We start from the raw sequence: 10,405 nt of genomic DNA on the forward strand, positions 1-10,405 counted from the left end.
TAAATTCAGCAAAACAAAATTACACAAAATACACCAACAGCAAAATATCTGAATAACCTTTAAGCGGCCGTGCATATTGATAAAATGGTGCACGGTGTACAAATCTCATTGATTGTTTCCACCATGTCTTGACAAGAAAAGAGCCATCGATCCTTTCAATTGTCACCTCAATCTTCCACAAAAGCACCAAAGAAAGCCAGACCACACAGATGACCATCACACTCCCTGATGATATATCATCAAGAAAAAATAGAGCAATAATTAGTTGTTTGTTCATCAATTTCAATGTGCTCGTGCACGCACTAAGGCAACTGAAGTAGTACAAAAAAGCTACCAAAATGTCAATATAAATTAAACTCCCTTAAATGAAAAAAGCATGATTATTTCTACAAGCCAATTAATGGTAACGACAAAAAAAATTACCAGATATTGCACCAGCTCAATCTATGATGATGACCTTCAGATTCTCATTTCCATTATATTCCTGTGCTTCTTCAATTTCCCTTACTAAAGATTTGACACCCTCTCCGCAAGAACTCACATTAATTGTTTCAAGAGTTGATATATGCTGTAGACAAGCAGGCATCATTTCCAAATTAGAAATGATTTGGAGTTTTAATTGCTGAAGGCACGGGAAGTAATCATCACTGTCAGGGTCTGTCTCTATCCACTCAACAATCTTTACACATTCCAAAGTCAAGACCCTGAGTTTAGGGAATCCTCCTTCCATCAGCTCCCATTTTTGGCCGTCCATTGACTGCTCTCTTAATCTGAGGACTTCAAGATTGGGTAGTTGTTCAATCAATGACATTTTTCTACAGGGAAGACCCAGAGCTTGAAGACTTAACTCTTTCAAATTCATGGGAAAAGAAAGCTCAACATGTTCCCGTGAACCTGAGAAATAGTTGCCCCCTAAGGTGAGTGACTCTAGGCATTCTAGTCGACTCATGTTGCAGCATACTCTATTTCGTCCCCCACAATTGAAAATTTGAAGTTGGTGAACGTTGGGAATCCTTCTCAATATGTTCTCTCCCTCTTGATCAAGATAAAGACACAGATTTGAGAGTGTGTCTAAATTGGGTAAAGTGGAGAGGTTTTCAACAACGTTGTCGCTGGAAGAGAGAAGAATAATGCAGTTACGCTGTACATGTACATGCCTCAACTTCTTCATGTTCCAGATGCTATCTGGCAATGAAACCGTCGTGCAAGAATTTAGACGGAAGGTTTCCAAATGTGAGAGCTTGGCTATAGATGGTGGAATGAATTCCATGGGCTGAGCTGTACGAAGGGCTAAGTACCTCAAACAAAGAAGTGATTCGACTTCAGCTGGAAGCTCCTTCAACATTAGGTTAATGTCCTCTAAATTCAAAACTTTAAGACGTTTGTAGATGCAAAAAAAGGGGGAGATATTAAGCATCCCAAACTTATCTCCTGGAGTAGCATTGAAGAATAGCAGAGTATCTAAATCTGGACAAAATAGTTTTGACTTTATAAAATCTTCTTCACTGCAGCAAATGGACAACCGATGTAGGTTGGGAGGCTCATTAAAGATAGAAAGCTCATCATATCCTCGCAGGATCTGAAGAAAATTTTTTTCCTTCGCCACAGTCTTACAGAACTCTAATATCAAATCGTGAATGTAACAAGTTTTGCCTCCACCAATGGATCTGTTTTCACTTACCATAACTAAGTTTCGATGAATTAGGTCCATCAGATATTCTTCTGCAATATCCTCTGATCTCTTTCCTTCAATTATTTCCACGAACCCTTCTGCAATCCAGAGACACATCAACTTCTTGGCACAAATTTTTTCATCCTCTCGAAATGCAGCAAAATACAGCAAGCATGCCTTCAAGTGATATGGTAAATGCTCATAACTGAGCTCCATCGACTTCTTGAATTGTTCTGCACCAGACACCGTGGTTGAAGTTAAACTTTCAGCAAATTGTTCCCAAACACAAATATCATGCTCTATAGTTGCTAGGACTCCAGCTACAACAACAATTGCAAGTGGCAATCCCTTGCACTTTTTGGCGATCTCCATTCCCAATCCATGCAATGCTTGAGGACAATCTTCTTTTCCAAAAACCTTCTTCTGCAGTAATTCAAAACTTTCTTTCTCACTGAGTGGGTGAAGATAGTGAGGTTCTCCACCATATTGAACCCGTGAAGCTACATTAGAAGATCGACTCGTAAAGATGATTCTACTTCCATTCTTGTCATCCGGGAATGCAATTCCCAGCTCATGCCATGCCCCGGTGTCCCATACATCATCAAAAACAACAAGATACCGATTCTTCAATAGCTTTTTGCGGAACATTTCAAGCAATGCATGTTCATCCTTTTGAAAGTCATCATCCATCCTGGAATGTTTGGCATCAGAGCACAAAATTTGTATTAACAAGCTTTTCATGTTAAATTCTTGAGAAACAGTGCACCAAAGACGAATGTGGAAGTTACAGATTACTGAACTATCATTGTAAACTTTTTTGGCTAAAGTTGTCTTACCAACCCCAGCCATTCCCACAATGGGAACAATTTCCACCTGTTTTGTTCCCCATATAAGTCGTTCAATTACTTTTGCTGCCTCATCATCAAGGCCAACCATGACTTCATGGGCTATTGGCATTTTACCTTTTGATAGCATGCGGCCGGAAGTCTTGCTAACTTCTGTTGCTCTTAAGCTATGAAAGGAAGGAACACTTTCAATAATGCTTGAGCCACTGATCTGATCCTTAAAATGCTCGATACGAATGTTGGTATTAGCCAGCATATCATAACAGGCAAAGGCTTCTGTGGATTTTGAGAAGCTAACTTCTCCTTCTTCCGCTCTGTTTAGAGAAGGCGAGCAAATTATAATGCCTGCCTCACTAAGAAGAGCACCAATTGTTTCATTTTGTTCATCCCTCTTCTCCTGCTGCTCCCTTAAAATGCTTCTCAAGAACCTCAGTCCTGCATAGAGTATTTGCATTTCATGTTTCATAGAATCCATGAAGCTAGAGCTGCAGCATAACAGCTCCCAGAGACAACTTATGAGAGAATCATTGAAGTTGTTCAATATCTGCTTATCCATCATTCTATTATGCAATGATTTTGAGGATCTTGTAGCTCTAAGAACTTCCATATAAATCTCATAGACTTGAAAATCAATAGGCGTGATTTTCTGTTGTTGCTCATATATCATGGAGCAGAACTCAGGATTGCAGAACGCATCATCCCAACAAGAACACATGTAAGAGAGGCATGCTGCGTTCAAAGCCACCACTTCAAAGTGAGCCAACAGCAAGGCAGGAATATCTACAGTTCCTCGCAATTTGGCAAAGGGAATGAAGCTTTTCAAGAATGTTAGCTTTGCTTCAAGGGCTTGGACTTGAACACTAACTTGGGGATCCATTTCAACAATACACAAATCGATAGTTGTTAAATCCGCTAGATTTTGCAGAATGCTGTCTATAAATTCCATTAGTTCATCAACAGGCATGCAAGAATTTGTTTCCAATGATTTGCTGCTAGCCAAAGCAAAATAAACTTGGATGATTGCTTGCTTAAATGATTTGATCTGTTTCAAAAATTTAAAAACCACTTCATCGCCAACATCACGTATGCCACGTGCATCAGATTCCAACATAAGGTAAAGAGAGTGAATGTCCTCCTCATATTTGTTAACGGTATCTTCAATGCAAGATAAAAAAGATGGAAGACTCACCTCGTTACCAACATTCTCGGATTCCAAGTGAAAATCACTGCCGTAGCTCCAATTTCTTGCACACATAACAAATGTTCTGAGAAATGTTATGTTCAGGTACGCAGCTTCAATTTTGAGAAATGTTACACCCACGTACGTATATCCAATTTTGCCTGTTCGGAACATGACATTGAGGTTGTCCACAAGCAACTTTAGATCAAGGAAGACACGATCGACGCTGCAAGTGGAGGCCACGTCCATCTGTTGTGCAGGGATTTTTCCTTAGTTTCACTCTCAAATTTTAAGGGAGAAAAAGATCTAGCCGACTGCAGAGCAAGCAGCCCGAAATTTTTTTTCCTAGTGGGAAGGTGAAGAATGAGAAATGAGATAATAAATTATTCAACAGACAAACGGAGCGAGGTCAAGAAAGAACAGATGAATCAAAGTTAACGAGAGAGCGGTCAAATAATCTGGAAATGATCTTGGTTTGAATAAAGTAAAGAAATTTTATTGACTTTTTTTTTTTTGATACAATAACTTCCTATACACTATGAGGAGGGAAGACTTGAAGAGGTTCTGGGAAACCCGGAGGGGACTGAACCACCACTGGGCGAGACGAGTGAGTTAAGTAAGGCCACATTTAATTATGATAAATTAGTCCTTTACCTTACCAAGCCTTATAGTTTTTTGGAGTTCTTTTTAAATACTCATTTCGTTGTTGAGAAAGTGGTCTGGAATTGCACGTTAACAAAGGTACTGACACTTTTATAATTTCGCTCATTTTGGTATAATCATCGCGTGGTAAAATGTACTGACTCCCATTCCCTTTGTACAATTTTTCCAAAAAACTCAGGGGACGTTTATGAAATTATCCCACTGTACATTTATATTGACTCAAATTGAAAATAACTAAATCAATAAGGGAAAAACCTTCCGAAATCTTAAGTGGAATACGTGCAAGTGGTGGGTCGGGTTTCATAGAATTATTGGGAATTGTTGTATTCCATCCCCACACAATGAGGTGAACAACTCTTTTGTCTTTTTTCAAATGAAAAGGAGAGCTACTCATAAAATATGCGCATTATCATAATGAATATAAACGCTAAGATAATAAATATAAACAGTAAAACGATAATGTACAAAATTAATTCCTTTGACAAGTGGTGGAATATAAGTTGCACTTGGAGACAAATGCAAGTGGTGGCCTCGGTGCACTTGGGGCCCCTGTTTTTGCAATAATTCCACAGTTTAATATGTTAAACTTTATAATTAAGAAGCCGTGCTTTGATAGCAGCTGTGGAGCAAGAGTTTGAGTCTTTTAATTCATCCGTGTTTAAAATATGACAATTTTGTCAATTATGGTTAAGCTATTACCTTATTTAGTGTGGGTATATTATTATTATTATTTTTTTTTTTTTTGTCGACGGAGTGGGTATCCGGGTCAAGTCCGTAAAGGCGGCCCGACTAATCTAGTGTGGGTATATTAGGAAGAACAAAAAATAAAGAACCATCAAAATATAAATGATCCCAGAGGCTTTTATTGGGAGGAGTATAGAGATATAAATACAAATATAGCTTTAACTGGTTTCTTTTCATTTTTTTTTTATTTTAGCATGAATCTTCAAGCTAGCTCTCTAGTTTTCTTCAATTGTTTTCCTTCTCGAGCAAACCACTAAATTTGATCACTTTCTCTTCTAATTCTTTCGTATTAATAATCATGACCATTGATCTTGGAGATTAATAACCATGACCAACAAAGTAAAGAGTCTGAGAAAAAAAAACTTGAGGGCTTCTTCAACCCTTAAAATTGTGGAAGCAGAGAATTCGAGATTTCTACAATTATTAGTGTCAATTATATCATAAAATATACGCATTACTATAATAAATGTAAACTCTAAGATAATAAATATAAACAGTAAAACAATAACGTTCAAAAATTCATGCTACCGGCGTGCATTAATGTTACCAAAATACTATAGTCAAAGAAATGATTGGATTAAAGAAGTGGAAATTTCTACTAGTTAGTAGTAGTATTTCATTTTCAAGGGCCCGGACTTAAATGCACGCTAATTATTTGTATAAATTTATTTACTTGTATTATAACAATATTGTTTAATCATATTTTATTTCACATATATCACATTAAAATAGTCATACAATACTTTTAAAAATATTATTCCAAATAATCTCATATGCGAACACAAGTGTATGCCCATTTCAGTGTTACTTGGACCATTGGAAATTAATTTTAGTCTTCTCACTGGTCTTTCTTCCATATTCGGGGGGTCCATTTGGAAAATGAGAGAGAAGGGGACCGGTTGTTCTTCGGGTCAAGCACGGCATACCCATATTTTTAAATGTTAGATATCAATTCTTAAATATTTTCAAATGTTGACGAAGAATTGGTGATAATGGTCTCGAGAGTCAGAACCGAAATGCATGCTAAACCAAGCATATACTGTATTAGAAATCAATTCAACTCTTAACATTAGTCTTTCTTCCACATTCGGACGGTCCATGTGCAAAATTCGATAGATTGATGAAGACCGGATACTGTTCTGGTCAAGAATGGCTACTGGACGGCCGCTTTTCTTGTTCTTTAATTCAAGCTTTAGCCATTATGAGGCAATGTTTTAGATGGGAGAAGATTTCATTCACAATGCGTAGCCATTCTGGTCTTGTGATTCTAAACTGTTCCAATTTTTAATGTGTGACCAACTATATTTAGATTTTTGGGACCCGAACAATTTTGGGCTAATTGATATATGTCGCAAGAACATTTTCATATTCTCTTGTGGTTAAATTCAATAATATTATACACAGCTAATGAATTGATAAGGCTTTTATAGTATTGTATTTATCTCTCAGGCAAGACTACAAACGAATCTCGTAAACCAGCTTTCTAGCAGCAGCGACAACTGCCTCAATATTGGCTGGCTGAGCTCAAGCAGTTTGATCAAAGTATCAAATCAAGCAGTTTGATTAAGAAAATACTCTTAAACCTCATGATATGTAGACAAACATTTTAACATTAATACTGATCATGTATTTTAAATTCCTTCAAGAAAAATATTATAATTAATATCTACTTACGTATGAGCTCAATTAATACTTAGGATCTATGCAACTGGAGGTCATCTCCATCTCTTATAATGCAAGGAACTTCCTCAATTTCACTCTCAAATTTTAGTGTAGCATAAGGAGAAATATTAACAAATCTCGCCTTCTCCAGATCTAGCAAGTATTTCTTTTGTGGATGACAGGTGCCGAACCTGTGCAATAATAAATACCTGCTTAAATAAAATATAATTTCTGTAGATACTGATAAGCAGGATCGAATCCACAGGGACTGGGGATAATTCGTTTCTTTTAAAGTCCAAAGTATGGGGTTTTTTTTGGAGAATATAAAATAACTAATTAACTAACTAATAAAACAACTAATAGAAATAAATAGAAATTAATCAATAACCAATATGACTCTAGCCGAAGGTACAACTTTTCAGACACGATCCATGCAACTGATCATCGACGCAAAGATAATTCAATTACTCATTAATAGATTGGTTATAGTTGCCATACACGCGATGAACAACCAGCCTTTCCTTAATTTCTCGATAGTTAAGGTACGACCGTTAACTATTTCTCTAACCAAGAAATAACCCTAGGTACGACCATAAGATTTAATTACTTGACTGCATTAATAATTAGAAAAGCCCAACCCTAACCAACAAACACGCTACGAGGGTTTGTTTGAGTTAGATCATACGTTTCCCTAACATGAAACCAATCACGCTAGTCGCCACAGGTATTAATCGATAGAACAATTACGGATTCAATCAATTAATATGACAGTAGATTATTAGGTTAATTCGAATATCGGGCCCTTGACATTCAAATAACAAAACAATCATAAACAATTAAATCAGGAAACGTACAAATACCAATAAATAAAAGAAATAAATAAAATAATTAGATCTCACAGATGTTCGGAACCGAGTTCTCAAATTGACCTTCGACTAGAAAAACTTAGCCACGCCTCATGAGAAAATCTCCACGTAATTTAATTGAGGTCTAGGCCATCAAAGGAACCAAGAAAGAATAAAACTAAACTATGCTAAAAGCTGTCCCCAGCCTTTCTTACGATTGTCCCTTTTAAAGCCAAAAGAAAACATGAAACAATGCTATCTATCTAGTGGTCCCCACTGAATTGAGAGTCCAAGGGCCATAGAATTGGAGCTCTGCCAAAGTCCTTGTTTTTAGTTTCCTCTTACCCCTAAGACTCCTAGTACAAGTCCACCCTTTTCAGCATAAAGATAGGAAATCCCTTTTCGTAGCATCCTGTGGAGCCCGGCTTGTATTTCCTTTTAGAACTTCCCATGTGTGGAGTGTTTATCTCAATAAAGTCTCCTTTTTAGCACTTGTTTGCTCCACTTCCTGTAATTAGGGCCAAATACCAAATATAAGTATATTTCAATTATTAAAACAATATTTGACAAGAACAAAGAGGGAAATTAACCATAAAATTAACAACAAATTATGCCCTATCAGTGGAATATTTAATTATTCAACAAACAACTGGAGCAAGAAAAAAAGATTAACAAGTAACAATATGTAGCGGTGACAATAGTGTAGGAATTACTAGAAAGTCACATCTCGGTTTGGAAAAGCAAAGAATTTTTTTATTCGTTACTTTATGATTTTTGAATGAATTATTTCACTCTCATTTTGTAGCTAAGAAACACCAGTGTCGGCATTGTCCACTAAGAAAGGGACCCTACACCTAGACACTTTATATTTAATTTAAAAAATTTTTGCTTTCCATAAGGTAAGACTTTCTTGGAATTTTCGAGAGAAAAAGAGCATATAAGGGGCCCAAAAAAAAAGAAAGGAAAAATTAAAGTTGAAGAGAAATTTTTGTTGTCACGAAAATAGTTTCTTTCATTTTCAAGTGAAAGGGAAAAAGAGAATGATAATTTATAATTAGTCATCTATGTTAGCTTTATTTCGCTTTTTTTTTCTTTTTGTTGAAAATTCAAGCATTGTTGTTCAACATGCATGCTCCAAAAATCAATCTTATAATCCAAAATCAATAGCTAGTTTTTATTTTCAAAAGAAAATAGTAAATTGACTTCAATGGAGATTTTAGTTTGATGGAATCTTTGACTTGGGTTTAAATTAATTGCTAACAAAGGCCTTAAGCCAGTGATGGAGCCAGGATTTTTTCCTTGGGGGGGACCAAAAATTTTTCGAACAAAATTATCTTAATATGTTATGTTCAAACTAATTTTCATTTATTTAAATATATGACATCTTAAAATATCAAATTTTAATTTTAATTATAAAGGTATGTCTATTCCATAAATATGTAGTATAGTCATAACTTAAATTAAGATAAGAAATAACATTTGATTAAATATCTTATAACATCACAAACCACTTAAGTTGCACATTATGAGAAGATGCTCCAATATGCCACTTGTGCAAAAACAAAAATATAACTATGTAATATAAATATAATTATTTTCAATTAAAAAAAGATAAAAGTTATGTTAATATACCTTGAAATTTCATCCTCTTTTATTAAAAGTAAATTGAGATTTACGTTCTTTCATAGAACTAAATTCATCTCTAATTGAATCAATGATAATTTTTCGAACAACTTCCTTTTTTTATGTACATTGTTAGGCAATCATTTAAGAAATGGTCTTTTATCTTGTTTTGGAGTTTTATTTTGATTATTTTCATAATTGAAAATGCCATTCTATAGACTATAAAACAGATTCAGGATTTTTTCCTCGGGAGAGGGGCCAAAATTTTTCTGAACAAAATTATCTTAATATGTTATGTTCAAAATAATTTTCATCTATTTAAATATATGACATCTTAAAATATCAAATTTTAATTTTAATTATAAAGGTATGTCTATTTCATAAATACGCAGCATATTCATAACAAAAATTAGGAGAAAAAATAACCTTTGATTAAATATCTTATAACATAACAAACTACCCAAATTGTACATTATAAGAAGATGCTTTAATATATCATTTGTGCAAAAATAAAAATAAAAATATAACTATACAATATAATATAACTATTTTTAATTAATAAAAGATGAAAGTTATGTTAACATACCTTAAAATTTCAACCTCTTTTCTTAAAAGTAAATTGAGTTTTACGTTCTTTCATAGAACTAAATTTATCTATAATTGAATCGGTGCTAAATTTTGATCATTCTTTTTTTTATGTACATTGTTAGACAATCATTCAAGAAATTATCTTTCATCTTGTTTTGGAGTTTTGTTTTGATTATATTCACAATTGAAAATTTACGTTCTATAGTTGCAGTTAATATAGAAAGAGTGAGAACAAATATAATCAATCTGCCAATAACAGGATATACCACTCGATTTCTTGTCTTCACCAAACTTTCAAGTAATTATTTGATATTTGTATATGAGTCAACAAGAGGCTAGATCACTAATTTTAAATTTTTTATCAAATAGGCTAAGGTGTATATTTGTATATGGGCCAATAAAGTAATTATTTTTATTTTAGCCCATTGATAATTATGAATTGAGACTTTTGTTGCAACACATCAAATTGGGTCAATTTACTATGGATCATCAAATTATATGTTTAATTTTTTGAATGTTAAATAATTAGTACAATAAAAAATAAATAACTTTTTTTGAAGAAAAAATTAAATCAAAAGGTGGC

The 10,405-nt window shown here is 34.4% G+C and overlaps 1 protein-coding gene across 1 annotated transcript; it reads right to left on the reverse strand.

The window, feature by feature from the left end:
* Window positions 1-3,946, reverse strand: LOC113766141 (putative late blight resistance protein homolog R1B-12). Its single transcript, XM_027310359.1, has 2 exons — window positions 424-3,946; window positions 1-225 (listed from the first exon to the last, which is right to left on the reverse strand). Exon 1 carries the CDS (start codon window positions 3,944-3,946, stop codon window positions 440-442), a length of 3,507 nt encoding a protein of 1,168 aa, XP_027166160.1. The 3' UTR covers window positions 1-225; window positions 424-439.
* Window positions 3,947-10,405: the final 6,459 nt, after the last annotated feature.

Source organism: Coffea eugenioides, chromosome 3, assembly GCF_003713205.1.
Source record: "Coffea eugenioides isolate CCC68of chromosome 3, Ceug_1.0, whole genome shotgun sequence".
In the NCBI taxonomy this organism is placed as follows: Eukaryota; Viridiplantae; Streptophyta; class Magnoliopsida; order Gentianales; family Rubiaceae; genus Coffea; species Coffea eugenioides.

Excerpts from the sequence above, each read along its gene's own strand:
- LOC113766141 (XM_027310359.1), bottom strand. The coding sequence starts at position 3,946 with ATGGACGTGGCCTCCACTTGCAGCGTCGATCGTGTCTTCCTTGATCTA.